This window comes from Vitis vinifera, chromosome 16 (genome assembly GCF_030704535.1).
Source record: "Vitis vinifera cultivar Pinot Noir 40024 chromosome 16, ASM3070453v1".
Classification (NCBI taxonomy): domain Eukaryota; kingdom Viridiplantae; phylum Streptophyta; class Magnoliopsida; order Vitales; family Vitaceae; genus Vitis; species Vitis vinifera.
The window spans coordinates 24,097,090-24,116,372 of record NC_081820.1 but is presented as its reverse complement, the minus strand read 5'-3'; the positions used below and the strand labels follow the sequence as shown (position 1 = coordinate 24,116,372).

General features: G+C 36.1%; 2 protein-coding genes across 2 annotated transcripts; one reads left to right on the top strand and one right to left on the bottom strand.

Annotated features, from left to right (window-relative positions):
- The first annotated feature begins 5,592 nt into the window (after positions 1–5,592).
- LOC100241527 (uncharacterized) lies at positions 5,593–11,444 on the top strand. Its single transcript, XM_003634063.4, has 2 exons — positions 5,593–5,720; positions 8,591–11,444. Exon 2 carries the CDS (start codon positions 8,878–8,880, stop codon positions 10,984–10,986), a length of 2,109 nt encoding a protein of 702 aa, XP_003634111.1. The 5' UTR covers positions 5,593–5,720; positions 8,591–8,877; the 3' UTR covers positions 10,987–11,444.
- An 827-nt stretch (positions 11,445–12,271) lies between these two features.
- Positions 12,272–19,061, bottom strand: LOC100262029 (plastidial pyruvate kinase 2). Its single transcript, XM_010664319.3, has 12 exons — positions 18,595–19,061; positions 17,284–17,571; positions 16,949–17,114; positions 15,748–15,882; positions 15,552–15,662; positions 15,362–15,450; positions 14,901–14,963; positions 14,609–14,784; positions 14,059–14,161; positions 13,765–13,913; positions 13,279–13,387; positions 12,272–12,743 (listed from the first exon to the last, which is right to left on the bottom strand). Exons 1-12 carry the CDS (start codon positions 18,826–18,828, stop codon positions 12,636–12,638), a joined length of 1,731 nt encoding a protein of 576 aa, XP_010662621.1. The 5' UTR covers positions 18,829–19,061; the 3' UTR covers positions 12,272–12,635.
- Between the last annotated feature and the right edge of the window lie 222 nt (positions 19,062–19,283).

Sequence of the window (19,283 nt, the reverse complement as noted above, 5' to 3'; positions counted from 1 at the left end):
TTTGAATTATATTAACAAATCATATCAAACTTTACTACCACAACGATATTACCACCATAGCTAGAGCGAGGGCATTCCTCCCAATCCATCCAAAAAATCATCCATACCTCCAAATATACATTCATGTGACCATGTGCAAGTTAGCATTAGAATGACATTTGAAAACATGAGTCACGTGCAAAATTGTCCTCAAACTTTATAATTAGTGATGGAAATATAGTGAGGTTTTTTTAGTACTCTCTACCCTTAATGAGATGGGTTTGAAATTTAAATAAACAAGTTATAAACGAATTTGAGGTTTTTTTATTTAAAAAAAGCTTATGGTAGGTTTGAATATTACATTGTCTTACCTTATACCTGCTTCAATTATATATAAAATTAATTATGAAAAATAATTTACTTCATTTTTTAAATAGATGTAACACTAATAATAAATTACTTTTCAATTAAAAAAATATAATATAGTAATTATTTATAAAATATATTTACTTTAATTTAATTAAAAAACTCAAAAAAAAATTAAACAAAATAGGAGGAGGTGCATATAGAAAATTTGCATATCCACCCTGCCCCACCCATTTAGTTTTTTTTTTAATAGAATAAAGATGATAATTATTTTGAATAAATTAAGCAAGATTGAAATAGAGGTGATCCGTCTCGAGCCCATCCCTATTAATAATATGTCCAAAATAAATAAATAAAAATCATACCATAACATGTAATAGCCACCACAAAACATTACGATAGAACTAAAATAAAGGTTAAAAAAAAAGAATAAAAACTAAATTAAAATTAAAATATATAAATAAAGTAAACATAAAAATAAGGATGGACTTCAAAGAACTTGGGCTAAGAAAAAGAGGGGCAAAATCATACTGGGCCAACTGCCAAGAGGGAACGAGTCTACATTGGGGCCTGTACTGGGTTAAGAACGGATAATGGGTCATGATGGCATGGGCCTAAGTCGAGACTAGGCTTATGTTGTATTGGGTCAAGGACAAATTCTCAAGGCAAAGAAAATGGTAAGGAAAAATTTAATGTTTTCTTATTTGATTGTTTATGAAAAAAAATTGAAAAAAAAAAAATCATTTGGATAAGCTTTCGGTTTTTATTTTTTCGTTAAAAATAAAAAGTAATAATAATTTTTATTTAAAAATATATAAATTTACTTTATATCCTGAAACATTATTTTCAGTAATTTTAAAATTTAAGATTTTACTTTTGTTTTCAATAATTTGAAAACAAAAAATAGTTTTGACACTTTCTGTTTTTTGTTTTTCAAAATAAAAATGGGTTATAATTTTTATTTTAAAAACAGAAACTGTTATATTAAAAATAGAAACTCATTTATGTTTTTAAAAATCACTTTTAAAATTTTAAACTTTTAACAAAATAAAATGTTTTTGATAATCAAGTATTTCACTTTATATACAAATTATTATTGTTTTTTTTATCCGAAGTGACAAAAATTAAATTATTTTAAAAAATAAAAATTATTAGAAATATCACTAAGCCGCAGCACAAATTTCTGCCGCCGTTTTTCTATTTTTTTTACCATTTTCTTGGAAGCCCTCGGCAAGCCTTCTTCCCACCGGAGATACCCAATGAGAAGTGAGAACCACAACACAGTCGTCTTCCTCCTCGTTTCCATCATCGGCTCCGATCTCCGTCCAGCCTCATCCTCCGTCTGGCATCCGTCCCCGCCGCCGACAGTCTCTGATACCGTAACAATAGTATCCAAAGTGAGAAGTTTTGATCCGGTGATCGGAATTTGGTCAAAGTGAGAAGTTTTTTTTCCTATGACCCCTTTAATAAGAGCACCTATTTACAAATTTACCCCCAAAAAATGAGAATTTTTAAATCAGAATATTTATAGTTTGAGAAGTTTTTTCCTTTTGTCCCTTTAATCAGAGCACCTAATTACAAATTTACCCCAAAAAAAAAAAGAGAGAATTTTTAAATCATATCTTCTTCATTTTAAAAATATTTTTGTACAACCACGTGCTATAAAGGGCTCTCTAAGTCAAAAAGCACTTCCAATCACTCAGAAAAGTCGTAACAATTGGATGGAAAAAGGAATGATACCATATGATGCCATGTCCACTTACCCCCACTAATTAGAAGGATCAATATCCACTTTTTAATAACTACATTATTAATGAAGACTATTAATGACAACAATATTTCATAAGAACTAACCCATATACCGATTGTTGCGGGACCGTCAACACCTCGAACTTTGGGTTTTCGAGAAGAGTTTTAAAGACTTAATCATTAAATATTCCTCGATTATCAAAACAAAAATTAAAATTTCATATAATTATTATTATTATTATTATTGTGTTACGTGGAACCATTTGCTATATAGTAATGATTACATCACATCAAAAGGTTAAAAAAAACCTAAAAAAGATAATTTTTTCGATTTAGCTCACTTATCATTATCCAATCACTAATAGCCAAGATGAATCATAAAGAATTAAAAAATAAAACATGAAAAACAAATGTTACCTCCAAAGTACTAGTCGACACCCAAAATTTTATCGAGTGGGTGTAAAATCACACCACTTTATAGGAAAATCACTTTTTATTATATTTGCTCTCTAATGGAGGATTAAGTGCACATGGTATGATTTTCTAGCAACTTTTTGTAGTCATCGTCCATCTTCTTAAATTATTTGTTTATATTCAAGTGTTTAATCATAGTTATTAGGCTTGATTTTCCTTTTTTAGTCACTTTTTTTCAATTCTCATTAATTTCCTAAATTCTTAGGTTGCTTTTTGATTATCTACTATTTTATTTGCATCGTATAATGTATTAGGAAAAAGAAAAACATAATATGTGATATAACAATACTGTTCTTAAGCTCGAAAATGGATTATCTAAATAATGGTAGTTAAATACCATAATCGATTTAGCATATCTTGATTCAATTTAAAAATTGGTATCATAAGTCGGACTAGGATTGGATCCATGGTTATGAGTTTGGACCTTGAGGGTGTCATGTACTATGAAGTCATGGGTTTCATGTGATGTGGTCAAAACCCGATCTAAAAAATAAGTTAAAAGTAATCTAAGTTCTTTTATTTATTATAAAAATATGAGGAAAATTAAATATAATAAAATTTATTTAAAAGTTTATATATTTTTCAAAAATTTTATTTAAAAATTGTTAAAAAGTTATTGTAAAAAAAAAAAAAGTTTTCTAAATGCCCAAAATTCAAATTAATTGTTTCAATAATGAATTTTCTACCATAAGTCATGAATTAAATTTTATTTTCTAAGTTGGAAACTATAAAAATTTTAGAATTATTCTATTTCATAGCACAAATGTCTTAATATTTCTTTTTTATGAAATAAAAAAGATAAAATTGAAGGAAGAAAGCTTTTTTTTTTTCTTTACAAAAATGTGTTATTTCAATCTTTTTTGTTTTCTCATGCAACATGATATAAAAAATATTCTTAAAATTAATTATTTTTATATAAAAAAATTTCTAATAAAAATGATTATAAACTAAAAAAAGTTATTTGAAATATATTAATTTCTATCCCTATATACTTAAAAAAATATTAAAAAAGAAAAAAGAAAAAAAAATTCTCTAAAAAATAAATTTTCTGTGCTTTCTATGACATCTAACTTTCCCAGTTGAATCCAAGAATAGCTTGAGTTGGCATCATGTCAGCATCCAAATTTTTTTTTAACCCTATCTGAGTCAGCAATGTTTAAAGTCATGTGCTGGTTCACAAAACATCCGCCACCATTGATAACTTCGAAGATGTGTCAGAATATTTTTAAATCTTATTTTTTTATTAAATAATTATTTTAAGAATCCATCACCATCTACATTCACCTATCAATAAAATAATTTTTTTCTCTAATTTGCGCCAAACAAATCCATGTATAACCAATTGATGGGATGGGGAATCGGGGATACATGTACAATCTCCTATCGCAGAGGAATTTTTTTCAGGCAGCAGCCCACGTGGCAAAATCTACTTGGTCCAGATCTTGGGGCCACGTGTTTAACAAATTCGAAAATTCCACGTTGGCCTCAAGGTCGGAGCACTATCAACGGTGACGAACCGCTACCTAGGTGGAAAATGGCACGTCATCAGTGACGTCATGCGCTCGGGCTTTGATTTCCGTTTTCACCCATACGCATCGCCACGAGGCCGGGCTAATGAGCGGTGGCGGTGGTGATCCCCTGCGCACAGTACGGACTCGTATAGTTACAAACCACTAAAATGAGAGAAAAAAGAATAAAAAAAATCCTAAAATAATACATATATATAGAAATTCCGTGTTCTTCTTCTTCGATCTAACAAAATTATATTTAAAAAATTATTATGACGTGGCAGAAAAGGTCTTATTCTCATTTAATATTTTATTGACTAAATTTTGGTTGGATTCATCGATAAGGATCCAGATTTTGTCATACATAAGCATTGATTCTACGTGAGATGAGATCCCAATTACTATTTAAGAATCCCCGTAGTTATGTTTGGTTTCAGAAAAATATTAAGGAAAGGAAAAAAATGAAAAAAAAATTATTTTTTCATGTTTGATTGTCTTATACAAAATATAAAAAAATAAAATATAATTAAAATTAATTAAAAATTTATGTATTTTTAAATTATTTAATCTATATATTGATGAATTAAAATAAATAAAATAAGTTTAAAGTAACAAAAAAGTAATTTATCAATTTTTAATTTATTTTTTTTATTTTTCTTCACTTTTTCATTTCTTCAACTTTTATTTTTTATTTTCTTTCCCTTGCATTTTCCTTCAAATTTTCTGAAACCAAACATATTTCATATTTTTTTTTTCAAAAAAGAAAAGTAAATTTATTTATTTTTAGTTATAGTAACTCAAAAATAATTGGATAAAAAAATATATTATTGCTATATTTGGTCCCAAAAAATACTAAAAAAATGCTAAAAAAATCAAATATAATTAAAATTTATCAAAAATATATATACTTTTAAATTATTAAATCATAAATAAGTAAAATGATTTTGAAAAATCATATAAAAATAATTTATTAAATTATTCTTTCACTTTTTATTTTCTTTTATTTAATTGACAAATAATTTAATTTGAAAATAGACATATTGGACCTACTTTTCAAGGAATTCCAAAATAATCATTCATAAAATTGACAAGTAATTAACCTCAAAAGCCAATTAATTACCTTAATAAATAATATTTTTGTGAAAATATAATTATTTTTAGAAAAATGTGAGATACCCACAAATTTAATCCTCTAAAACTTTATAATTGAATTTACAAAGAACATTTATGAATCATTTTACAAATTCTAAAACTAGAAATTTTACCTTTTTAACCTTGAAATATACGAAAGTTCTTAATTTTGATGTTCGAAGTTTGACCTGTCCATTATCATGGTAGATTTGTCTTTTTAAGTCTCAGTAAATGTTGAAATCCAATTGGACTTCATCCAGTAGTGACAGATGGGAAGCGGCTGGAGAGATTGGAGAAAGTGGCGGATGCAGAGGAGCGTAGCCCATTGACGGGACTCGCCTTACGACACTTTCTCAACATGCGCGTGTCTTCTCTTTTCCTTTATAAACGTTTCTCTCTCCTTCCCTCCCTTTGCTTTTGCCGGTACACTCGAAACCCTAGTTTTCTCCTCTCTCTCTCAACGACGCCGTTTTCGAAGTGCCTCTCTAGTCCTTGTAATCTGCCGTTTCTAAGGTAATTGTCAGTTATTCAGGCCCTGCGCTCATCTCTATGTTTTTCCGTTTCTGTTTGGTTCCCGAGAAAACGGAGGAAAATGGTGAAAAATGTTTGAATCTTGTGTTTCGTGTTGTCTTGGTTTCTGAAAAGTGAAAAAGTCTGCTTGACTGAGCAGTTGACTGCAGGTTTCTCTGTTGTGTTTTGTTGTCTCGTGTTTCGACCTGAGAATTTCGGTTTGTCTTCGTTTCCCGCGGTTTCTGGGCGACCGAACGGAGGTTTAATGAAATTGTCCGGTTTTGGACTGATTTATGAGTGATGACGCTTCTACTGAGCTGATTCTGTTGAGATTTGGCCTTGCATGTTTTTGAATTTCTTTATATTTGTTGAAAATTTTTCACCGGTGCTGATTTTGTGGATAGAAGATGTTCGAATTTATCTGATTATGCTCGGATTTTAATGGAATTGATGATAAGGATATCTGATTCGAGTGTTTTTTTTCCTTCTTTTCTCAAATCCTTTTTTACTGGATTTGTAATTAGTCTTTATGTGAATGTCGTAGATCTGGTAAATGAATTGACAAATTGCTACTTGTAATTTTGCTTTATGCTGTTTGGCTGTGGAGGAAACAGAGGAAAAGCAGGGAAACATTTTGAATCTTCCTCTGTTTGTATTTTTAGTTGGTTTTTTAAAATGAAATTTACGAGTTGATGTACTGTTTGTTCTTTCTTTCTAAAAGGTTTACTGTCCAAAATCTCTCTCATTCTTTTTCATAAAGCAAATGGAGTACTGAGGTGTTTGCTACCGGAAATGAATGTTAAATGAATGTGAGGTGGTATTTTATTGTTATTCATTCATTTATATGAGAATTTTCAATTACATCTCTTTGTTCTCATCTTGTAACAATAATAATAGTAATAATATAGTAATAGCGACGACAATAATATGATAATAGCAATAATAATAATAATTCCCTGTATATGACTTTTCTGCCTTTCATTCTGATTAGCATATTGTATACTGAATACTGATTTACATTTATCACCTTGGTGCTTTCTGTTTCTCTTGATTGGGGTGTGTTTATGAATTTTTTTGATCACCTAAACATCCAATTGTATATGTATTTACCTAACCAGTTTTTCTTTGAGCATTTGGTTCCTGCTTCCTGCTCCAATAGATGGTAGTTTCCTGTGAATTTTTTGTTTTAAAGTTTAATGGCCTTTATCTATGAAACCTTTTTTTTTTGTTTTAAATATGTAAAGAAATAATATAAATGGGGGACATTTATATTATTTTTTTTTGGTTGTTCGGGCCTGTGTCATGGATGGGTAATATGCCAAATTAATATTAAATGGGAGATTTCCCCAACTTTAATTGGTTGAGGTGCAGTTTCTGGTGAAATCCTCAATTTCCGGTGATCTTCATGTATTCTGTTGATGATAGGGATTTTGCCAAGATAAAGAAATATGGATGGTTCACAATATGGTGTTGCAATCCATATATTAGATGGATAATTGACCAAAATTGAGATTGAATTGGTGATTTCCCCCATTGTTAATTTGTCAGGCATGGTATCTGGTGGTCCACGTGTACTCTCCTATGATGGATATTCACCAAGATGATAAAGAATGTGCATGGCCTGACAGTAATCACAGTTGTGATTATGGGAGCCAATTTTGGACTAAGAGAAGGTCAAAATTCATATTAAATTGGAGGTTTTCATTAACATGAACAGGTTCAGATCCGTCTGCAAATGACCACCTGTATTCCGTTTATGATAGAGATTTGTTAAGAAACAAGTACAAGATAAGGGTTCTTAGCTATCAGGCCTCCTTTTTGAGATGAATGCTAGAAAAGGCAGTAACAGGGGAGGGATATTTGCAATAGACTCTTTGGTTTAAGGATAGCTAGACAGGTGAACATGCCTTCACAATTAGGTAGCTAGGTAAGTAGTGCACATGGGGTCACAAAAAGGAACACATACTAGAGTATCATTTTCTGACAGTTCAAATGAAATTTACCAAAATAAACCTAAAGATAGGGGAGTCGGGTGTTTAATGAGTAGTTACCAAATTAAACTCTGTATAGGCCCTGAGTAAAGTTATAAATTTCATAAGGAGACATTGAAGCCTAGACCAAAAAGCCTTCTTTTCTAGAAGGGTATAACTTCAAAATTCTCTTACCTGATTTGCCTTTCCTAATTCACATTCTTTTATTAGTTATTGTTTTAACACAAGGCACTTTCTTTTTAAAACAAGTGTCATATTCCTCTGGAACTCAACAATCATATGTTGGAGAGAATTATTTTTTGTTATTTTGTTTGTTTGTTGCTAGAGGAAATTCTTATTCATGTATGCTAGTGTATTGTTCAAATGTGATGAATCATTTCTCAACGTTGTGGTAATGCTGGTTGTTTATTGCTTTTACCAGCCAACTAATTCCCCTTCTAAGCCTTTTGTTGAACTATTAATTTTCTTAAAAGCTTAAACTTATAGGATTTGGGTTCATAATATATATCATATTCTCCAACACCCTCCCTCACATGTAGCCTTCTTTTTTTGGACTTACACGTGAGCTTAATAAATTGGACACATGACGTCCCACCAAACAACATACCATGTTGAACTACCAATTTTCCTAAAAGTTTAAGCTTGTAAGATTTGGGTTCACAATGTATATCATACTCCCCAACACCTTTTATGTGAAACCTTGGGACTTTACCTATTAAAAAAAACTTAGGATACTTGGAGTATTATAGAAAGTTAATCTATGCTCTTAGTTACTTTGTTATACTGTTCTTGAGCATTTCAGCACATAGCCATGATCTTTTTCCTTTGCTTTGGCATGTTATCACATTCTGATGAATTTTTTTTTTTTTTGCTGTGGAACAGGATGATTGAATTCCAGAGGGTTCTTGCAGTGGATATGAATTTTTCTTAATTTATACTTGCCAGCTGCTTCTGACTTGTCAGAGTTACTATCAACTCTTACATAGAATGGACCGCTGTGATACATCGGGATTTGTCAGTGGGGGTGGGGTATACTCTCTTGGAGACCCTCAAACCTAGTTTTGTTTCTCTTTTCTTAGCTACAGAAATCAGAAAAGCATTTTTTTTTAATTATTAATTGAAATTCTGGGTTGGCTTAAATAAGAGAGCTCTCTGTCTGCTAAGGTTACATGGACAACATCTCTCGGCATTTTACTGCTAACTTTACCTCAGCTTCATCCAAGCATCCAGGCATTTTTGGTGATCCAGTAGCTAGTTATCCTGCAGACACAGCCTTAAGACTTGATCTGCCAGGTGTTCCATATCCTTATCTCCTAAACTCAAAGGGAGCCAAGAGGAAATTCGACACAATTGATGGACCCAGGAGGTTGCAGGATGGCTCTTCCCTTGTTTTTGGATTAGGCCATTCATCGAGTTCCTCAGATAGCAAGGGGAGTTCAGCAACTGCTTGCACTACCATTTCCTCAATGAAAGAAACTGAGGATGACTTTTTGATGGATCTTAATCTAGACTTCAATCTCCATATTGGTAAGGAGAGGACCCTTAATCCAAAGAAGAATTTCCATTCAACCCCCAAGGGACTGGAAGTGGAAAAACCTAAGCTTGACCTTGTACTAAGTCTGTCAAGTGGGTATGCTGAATCTGATATTACCAGTGTTACCCCTGATTCTGGTCCATTTCAGAGTAACGTAGAGATGCCAGTCACACCTAGCACAGTTGAACTTGTTGATGAAGGATCGACATCACTTAGATGGAAAAGAAGGCATTTTCTGCCTCCATTGCATCCTCTGCAAAATACGGATACCGCTGCTGGTTTTATCCCTTGTGCTGTCCATACTGATCCAACTCCAGTTGCTCTGAGCCTTCCACCAACTGTGATAGTAATGCCTGAAAGTTCAGTGTCCTCTGCTCTTGAGACTACAAATGGACAACAGCAACGCAGCACTAGTGTAAAAACCTGTCAGGTTGAGGGATGCTGGAGAGGAGCAAGGGGTGCTTCTGGTCGTTGTATTGCCCATGGTGGTGGTCGTAGATGTCATAGAATTGGCTGTCAGAAGGGAGCTGAAGGCAAGACTGTATTCTGCAAAGCCCATGGGGGTGGGCGAAGATGCCAACATCTTGGGTGCACAAAGAGTGCTGAAGGCCGCACTGACCTCTGTATCGCCCATGGCGGTGGCAAGAGGTGTAGTAGTGAGGGTTGCATCCGTGCTGCAAGAGGGAAATCCGGCTTGTGCATTCGTCATGGAGGCGGCAAGAGATGCCGGATGGAAAATTGCACAAGGAGTGCAGAGGGATTCTCTGGTCTCTGCATTTCTCATGGAGGTGGTCGCCGCTGCCAGTATCCAGAATGCACAAAAGGTGCTCAGGGGAGCACAATGTTCTGCAAAGCACATGGTGGGGGCAAAAGGTGCACAGCTCCAGGGTGCACAAAGGGTGCAGAAGGTAGTACACCATTCTGCAAGGGCCATGGAGGGGGGAAAAGGTGTACATTTCAAGGAGGTTGCACAAAGAGTGTGCATGGAGGTACCTTGTTTTGTGTAGCTCATGGTGGGGGCAAAAGATGTGCTATACCTGAATGTACCAAGAGTGCAAGGGGCCGGACGGCTTTCTGTGTTCGTCATGGTGGAGGGAAAAGGTGCAAATCTGAAGGGTGCGGAAAGAGTGCACAAGGCAGCACTGATTTTTGCAAGGCTCATGGTGGGGGAAGACGCTGCTCTTGGGGTGTGCCAGGATCAGGGTTTGGCGACCAAACTACCACTCCTTGTGATAAGTTTGCTAGGGGGAAAACTGGCCTTTGTGCTAATCACGGTGCTCAGGTGCAAGACAAACGGGTTCATGGTGGTAGCACACTTGATCCTACGCTGCAGGGACCAAAACCTAGGATGACTGGAAAGATGAAAAATATCGTCACTTCTGAAAACGTTGGTGCTGAGGTAATGACAACAGTAGGCAGCGGAGGGAAGTTGTTGGGTGTTAATTATTTTGGTTCACCAGGCTTTGGACATTCTATGCAGATGCCAACCCAGGACAATGCTGGTCCAGTTCAAATTTCACTCCCAGAAGGCCGGGTTCATGGGGGAAGCCTTATGGCAATGCTTAGAGGTGGTATTGGTGGTGTCGGGGCGGCAAGCAGCAGTAATCAGGCTGTCTGTTGCCCATCGGTGCAAGGAAAATCATACACTCTGCCCCTTGGTTGGATGGCAAGTAGTGGTAACCAATCAGTTGGTGGTCCATCAGGAGGAGGAAAATCTTACCCTGTTCCCCATGGTTGGATGTAAGCATATCTCGGTCCTTTTCGTTGGATTATGTTCTTATTAGAGCTTCATCTACATCTAAATTGTGTGCTTTTCTAGTTTACTTTGGTTGGGGTTCTGTTCTGCAGAACATTAGGATGAGAAAATTTGAGCTCTCACTTAATTGACTCGCAGGGCTTAGAAATGGGTCGCTGTGTAAAAAGAAATAGGGCTAGTGTTTTGGATTAGTTGAATTGGTGGTGTTTCTCATGTAAATATTGGTGCCATTAGGTTGGGAGGAGAGAAGTGGGGGAAGAACTCTTTGTACACAGCGTTTTTTTTTTTTCCTTCTTGATGTTCATTTGTAAGTGAAGTCAGTCTCTAGTTGTAATTAGTATGTTCTGTAAAAACTTAGGGTTGTGGTTAGGGGGGTCGGTGGTGGGGGAGGAGACCATGTAAATAAGGGTTGTAAATTTAATTCTATGGTTTCCTTTGTTTTATAATTTTATTTTGTCTAATTATATAAGTATTTTAGTTCTAGTTATGATCTAGATATGTTCCTGGTTTGGTTGAGTCTCTGGATTCGGATTCTATGGAGTGAAACACAAATCAACCAACCTGACCTTTTTGCAGGGGAATTGCTTTCATCCCCGCATCAAACGAGGTTACAATTCACATCGCTCTTCGTTTTTCAGCTTTTAGCAAAATGGGTTTTTCAAAACTTCTCATTTTGGTTAACATTTATACACATTAACGTCTCTTAATCAGGATTAGCACTTGCATGCATTGCATTAGTTTGTTGTCATGCTAAAGCAAAGGCCAATTGGATATTTTCCTGCCCGGCCCGGCCTTTTGGACCGGGCCCAAGCTCCGGCTTGAAAGCGTCTAATTATGGGCCTAGAAGTTGTCTTGGACCTTGTAAACGATCTTAGGCTCCAGGCCCATTTGAGCCTCGGGCTGACTTCAAGGTGGCTATTCTGGACCTGGGCCTCTTCTGGACCTTAAGGTCTGATCTTAGGCCCAAATTAGATTTGCGCCCAATGCTGTAAACTCATGAGGCCCAGCCCAGCTCTCAGCCGATTTGCAAACCATTTCGCAAAGTTCCTAGCACTTAGCCACGCTTGAGGTTCTATCTCAGAAGTAGATAAAAGGATTGCTCTTGCTATGCGCTCAAGGGCTTGAAACCTGGTTTCACATCTTTTATCCACGAATGGGGTTCAAAAAGACTGACTAGGCTTTGAGTAGCAGAGGAAAAAGCATGCTGGAGTCAAGCGACAACCTGAGATGAAAACGATGCAATGTGTTCAAGTTTGAATTGTAAAATCATGGATTCTTCTTCAATCTCCACATACCTCCATTATATAATTGAAAAGCATCACTAAAAAGATTTATACTATTACTACACACCGGGATAAATCTTACTACCGCACATAAATAGAAGGGTGCACCAGCAAGGTTTTCAAAGGACTCCAACTAAAGCAGCATGCTACAACATTTAACCGCCGTAATGAAACAAAAAAGGGGGAGATAACTGAATGGAGGATTGAAAGTCTGCTTGGGCAAGAGTAGGGTAAATGTCCGAGTGAGCCAAAGCCATGCCAATCCAACATGTGAAGCCACTAAAGCTAATTTCTCTAGCTGTTTTAAATTATTCGGCCCCAGCTGCTATGCAGTTCTCCATTCTTTTTACTGTCTTAAACTTTCCTGACCTGGATATTGTGTGTGGATTGGAACCGCCAGATCGGCTGCCTGCCACTCTGAACAAGAGCCACCTCTTCTCCTTCCTTCACCATCCCTTGCTTCTGTATACATGCAAAAACATTTACATTAGAAGAAGTATCACAACTGTACTCCTTGCAAACATACAGAGGCCTGGAAACATAAATACCAAGGACGTGTGGGTTGTGTGTTTGGTGGAAGGGGCTTCACTTCCGCTGCATATACTATGTGATTAACTAGGTTTCATGATAAATTTTTCATCAGGGTGGTCAAAAGTCCCCTTTCTTCAATCTAATCTTTCATATTCTCCTCTGAGAAAAGGCCCACCATTTGAATGGTGCAAGGCCAAATAACATCATTGGCTGGTCATAACGTGTCCCATTTGTGAGCAGCAACAGATTGTACAAGGTACAGATGGGTTCAACTGAAGCCATGACCCCAGATAACGAGATGGATATTTGATGAGGTTTCCAGGTAGAAGAAGATGGCTAAATAGCTATATCAAGAACCAGGCGAATCTTGTTTCTGGTAATTACCAACCCACTGATGAGCAGATTGGTGCAACTCAATTGCTGCCTTATAAAATGGATACAAATGAATAGATTTTTAAAACCTTACCTGCAACAAAGTCAAGGCATTTGCAAAGGTTTCTTCGGCATCGTCTGAGAACTGCATGTATATGGGACATACCCCTTGGTACACGGCTAGTCTCTGTTGTACTCTCTCCCTGCATGGCCATTAAAGTAGGTGACAATATCAGTCAATTTACTGAATTTGTAAACTTGATTTACAGGAGACTGCAACTTGCATTACCTTATCTAATACTAATCAGGTTGTCCAAGCAAAATGAAACTGGAACTAGCCATTTTTTTATGATAGTCAAATTTATAAATGTACACAAGCTACAATAAAGGAGTGCTTATGGCATAGTCAATATAGCCAGACCATAAAATTGATTCTTTCAAATTATGGGATAGAGGGACTGAGATTACATCCCAATCACCAAAGAGTATGTAACGTATTTGGACAGGCAGTACAGCCTCCTACATGCACACTTGATGGTAAAACTATGCAGATTATATCAGTCGAGAATAATAGACTTACTCATTTGTAAAGGCAAATATGGTGCCAGAAGGTCGATAATGGCTCAGAAGGATAGCCATGAAACCAGTTCTAGTGAAAACAACTATTGAAGTACTGAGAGTATTGGACATCATGGTTGCATGGAAAGCAAACATTTCGCTCATATGGTTCTACAGAGAAAGGAAGCTTATGGTAAGTATTCATTGTTAGCAGTTAAAATGGAGTACAAATTTAAACTTTTTTTTTTAAAAAATTACATTACAAAAACAAGGCCAATGCAGCATTAAAATAAATATAAAGGATATGTTAAATGACCTTGAAAGCCTGACCAAGATTTGGTGGCATTGGGCTACCGACCAAGGTTGCTTCAGTTCTTAAGGAAACTGTATGCATGACTTTCACAGCTTTCAAGGGAAACCTGCATGTAAGTCAAAACCAGTTAATTTAATTGTGTTAAGCCATAATCATTTGTATTAATAGGCCGCATGATTAGAAGCTTTTCAGTTTTTTGGTAGTTATATCACTAAAAGTTTATATTTGGCCTTCAATCCCAGTTCTGCTTAAGACATGACACTTCAGTAACTCTCAATATGTAATCCTAATATTCTAACCAAATTCTGTTCTGCAAACATTCCTAATCAATCCAATTTGAAGATTGTTTCCCTGGGATAGCTCGATTCTAATAGCATTATAGATTGTATGGGATCCCCTCAACACAGTACACAAACATATAGAATCTACTTTGGGGGCTTGCAGTACGCTGAGCCTCAAGTGCCAAACATTTTTTTCCCAATATGAACCAAGGTGCTCCCATTATCTCCAGCTACATCTTAAGGAACTAGAAACTCCAAGAGAAAGAGCTTACTTTCCATGAGCAGTTTCTCCAGAAAGCATAACTGCATCAGCACCCTCTCGGACAGCAATGGCAATGTCTGATACCTCTGCTCGGGTTGGTGTTGGGTGAACAATCATGCTTTCCAGCATATTGGTTGCTACAATAACAGCTTTTCCCATGCTACGACATATCCTGATTATCTCTTCCTGCAGTTTGAAATGTTGGTAAATACTCAAGTAGATGCTTGTTATAAAACATGAAAGGCACTTCTGGAAGACCCTATTATCTCTATCATCTCTTCAATCAGAAACAAAGAAATTACCTGTAGCAATGGGACCTCCTCAATAGGAAGCTCGGCACCAAGATCCCCTCTAGCAACCATTGCCTACAGAGGAACAAAATGTTTTCAGCATTTAGATCCATGAACTGTCCAGGTCAATCATAAAGCCTAGTTGCAAGGTCTTTGATATCTGAATTAAGAAGCATTTCCTAGATCTTTCTCCATGTTTTCACAATGCTAAACTCAGCTCAATTCACATGTCAGAACTCAATTCTTAAGAAGCTGGGAAAAAAAAAAAGGAGGTTTGGCTATCAGCAAGGAACCAAACCCATAACTACTTCTGTTCAAATCAACAGTTAGAAGATACCTCTTTTTTCTAGTAAAACAGACACCAAAATCTAAGATGAAACTAGACAAACTTAACCGGATCTCTATCGAAAATGTAATTAATCCATAAAAAATAGCAGTACTAGAAGACGCAATACAAAGATTCAGACGATTACCCCATCAGATGCGGTAATAATTGAATGTAGATTGGGAATGGAGTCGGCACTTTCAATTTTAACAATGACATGGATATCTGCATTACAGCCTGCCGAAACAAGGTAAAGATTATAAGTGGTAAAATTTGAAGCAAATTACAGATCAAGCAAGTTATTTAGTTATTTCCAAATGAATATCCTAAGTATTTACTTTTCAGATAGTTCTTCAATTCATGGACTACTTTTGCATCTTTAACAAAGGAGACTGCATAAAAGTCCACTTTATTGTCAACACCAAACTTGATATCATCCCAGTCCTTTTCTGCAGCAAATCAAAGCAAATTGTTATTTTGAATTGCAAAACAAAGCATTTGCTATAAACATTGGGGACTCATTCCATGTCCAACCAGTAATTGATGGCAGTGTTGCACTTTTTCCTCGAACATTTAGATGCCTTCTAGACTTGAGTTCTCCACCATCAACAACTTCACATTTCACTGAATCTCCAGTCTTGGACTTGACCATTAATGACATCATACCACCTATAGCATAGATCCAGAGTCAGGGGCTTCAAAAATCACATAAGAAATTTTTATTGCTTCAAATGATTTCACATGTTGATCTTCATATTCAGAACATTTTCAGAGCACCCAAAATTTTGCTTGGCAGAAAGCAAGGATGCAAATCCAGATTTTCAGCTAGTGTTGAAATGTGAAGACAACTCTGCCCAAAGAAATTTATACTAACCTTTTTTTAGTAACTAATAAGATGACAGTAATACTTAGCTTGAAACAAGTGATTCATCAAACTCCCTATTGAGGATATTAAGAGTTGTGGAGCACAGGAAGTATGAGGTATGGAATTAAAATTGTTATGATGATTTAGTTCATGATAATCTTTTATGTACAATATCCACTGAGAGGTGACAACTAAAGCAGGAAACCCGTCTTCTGGATGTTAAGGTTTCTGAATTATGAGATAGTGAACAGGTATAGCATCATCCAATCATAATCATTTGCTAGAGCACTTAATACTTATATCACTTAAGTATCTCTTTTTACAACCTATGGAGCACTAGGCTACTGAAAGTTGTAAAGAAGGAGGTTCTAATTGCATTGTCAAATGGAAAACCTCGATTTCTCAACCATGATAGTCCTTTTTCATACTTTCCACACGGAATTATAATTTATTTATCTAGAAGCCCTTTGGTCCCTTTGGTCCCTTTGGTTTCACTTTAGTACTTAGACAATATTAGATGTTGACACCAGTATCAGATAAATTTCAATAGACTAGAGATGTGCTGCTGTGCATAGGCATTCATACAAAAGGATAAATAAGTAAACAATTTTCCCAAACAACGGTTCAAACTCAACAGAACATGTAAAGTGAATTGACAATAATTCCAAAATATTAGGCAACTACGCATGCAAATTAATTTCTGTCTAATTTGACTGGCACTCTCCTGTTTGATAAGAAGAATGTCACACTTAGGCAAGAAGAAGTAGGAAAAGTTAATTGAGGATAAGTGGGTGAACAAACTGATGGAAAGTAAAGGAAAGAGGTTACTACAAAACCTATTTGTATGACAGAAAAAACATGGTTTCATACCATCCACGAGAAGCATGTCGCCCATTTCTACATCATTGACAAAATCATCATAGTTAACACTAACACAATCTGCTGTCCCAACGCCTCTTTGAATTGTGAAGGTGAATTCCTGCCCACTTTTTAACATGATTGGCTGGGGCAAGTCCCCACTCCTGACCTCAGGGCCCTGGTAGCAAAGAAAAGGAAGTAAACAAGATAATTGCCAAGTAAGAAGGGATCCACTAAATGAAGGGTATTATCTGAGCATTCCAACAACTTAGTAAACTGGTCAATTTAAGCAACTGAATGCAGCAACATAAAATGTAAGTAGGACAAAGAACAACTAGAAAACTTGCCTTGGTATCAAGCATGATTGCAATGACATTATCTTTGGATTGTGCATTATACTCTTTTACCAAATCAATAACCTTCTGATGAGATGCATGATCTCCATGAGACATATTCAGGCGGGCGACATTCATTCCAGCCTCAGCCAGCTTCCATATCATTTCCCGTGTGTTGGTGGATGGACCAATTGTGCAAACAATCTTTGTCTTGCGTCTAACCGTTGGCTTAGACCACATACCAACAGATGTCTCACCAAGCTGTTGAATTCCCCGTAAAAGATGATATTGCTCCTCTCCCTGATCAGCATAGAGCAACAAAAAACCGGTAAGATAAGTACTAAGTTGTATTGAGGATTACCTTTGCAGCTGTTCGCTGCTTCTGATAGAAATATTCCAGAAATCAAACATGATGTAGAACTAAACTGCAGGTGGAATAATCATTAAACGTTGATGCTGTTATTATAGTGGAAAATAGCAAAAAGGATAATTAAATAAAGTTGACAAAACTACATGATCGTTACAAAATTTGTATTTTGTTGAGTTGCAAAGAAATTTAGGGAATTATACTAAACAAAAATTCACAATCCTTAGGCTCCGTTTTGACCTCTGAACACAAGAAGGAATCAAAAGGAAGTACTGTAATAGCTTAAAATGGATACTTTCTCAAAAAATATCCGGCAATGACTTTTCCTTTCCCAAGTTCTTCTAGAGATCCAAAATGAACCTTCAAATGTTCAGTACTTGAGACCAAGAAACAAAGATTTCTGCTCAACCGAGCTTGGCATAACCATTAGTCTTATTAAAGGCAAGTCTTTCATTTTCCAAAAACCAAATCAACGTAAAACATTAGATTCACACATGCATTCACTTTCTCAACAACCAAACAGAGAGTAAGCAAAACAATAGCTTACGTTCTAGAATTAAGCAGAAAGCACAATCTACCGATCAAGCTGGCTTACTATAATCAAAATGATAGCGCTCGGTTCAGTTTCCAAGAAAACGTAGCATAAAAATAAAAAAAGTAAGCACGATAAAATCCCAAACTTCCGCTCCCAATCACCACAAGCCTTCCGCTTCAAAATCACATTTCCACTTCTTATCCTCCACTTCCTCGCAATTCCTAAGTTTTGAAAACCATACCAAAAAACAAAGCCCCACCTTCAAAATCACTCTCTTTTCCGTCCCTTCCTCTTAATTCCTACTTATCGAAAACCATCCCAAAAAACAAAGCTCCAAATTCAAAATCACACTCTCTTTTCCTCCAATTCCTCAAGAAGAAGAAGAAGAAAAAAAAGTAAACCAAACAGTACCATCACAAACCTTCGCATCCTCTGGTGTGACCGGAACAACCTCCGTCTCAGCTCCCACAGATCTCTTCGCCGCCGCAATTGGACCGCCCCTCCAAGCCAATCTCCGGCTCCTCCGCTCTTCGCGAGCCAACACTTTCGCAGCGAAACCGGAGGGCTTCAGCTTCTCAAATCGCTCATGCACGGATCCAGAGCTAGGGCACAGAATCGAGCTCTGAATCGCGCGAGTCGCCACCACCTGAGCCATTGCAGAGAGAGAAAAAAAAAAACAGAAGAGATAGAAACAATGATCGAGAGAGAAAGAGGAGGTGAGAATTGGGTGGAGGGTTGTGGAAGATGAAGCTTGGAGGTTAGGGTTAGAGAATGCGGTGGTTGAAGAAACCGCCGTTGAATTTGGCGGAACTTGAAGCCTTCCTTCTCGTTTATATCGAACACGAAATGTAGAGGCCTTTTTGATTTATTGTTTTCACTGTGGCATTATTATTGAAATCGGGTTTTGGGTTTTGGGTTTTTGTCTCAGGACACGGGGAGATGACACGGTGTCGTTTTGCAAGAAGCATCGCTCTCCCAATAAGCGGGCCCCACAACGTTCCCCTTGCGCTGGCGGTCTGAACTTTGAATACCTTGGTTGCCTTCGGAAATAAATTCGTTTTTATTATTTTAAAACAAAATATATTTAATTAAAAATAAATAAAATAATTC

What these genes read in the sequence shown, in the direction of transcription:
- LOC100241527 (XM_003634063.4), top strand. Translation starts at nt 8,878, where the DNA reads ATGGACAACATCTCTCGGCATTTTACTGCTAACTTTACCTCAGCTTCA.
- LOC100262029 (XM_010664319.3), bottom strand. Translation starts at nt 18,828, where the DNA reads ATGGCTCAGGTGGTGGCGACTCGCGCGATTCAGAGCTCGATTCTGTGC. An exon ending in AACACTGCCATCAATTACTG is followed by an intron (nt 15,663 to 15,747) that starts GTTGGACATGGA and finishes GATTTGCTGCAG; the next exon opens with AAAAGGACTGGGATGATATC. An exon ending in GGAGAAACTGCTCATGGAAA is followed by an intron (nt 14,162 to 14,608) that starts GTAAGCTCTTTC and finishes ACTTACATGCAG; the next exon opens with GTTTCCCTTGAAAGCTGTGA.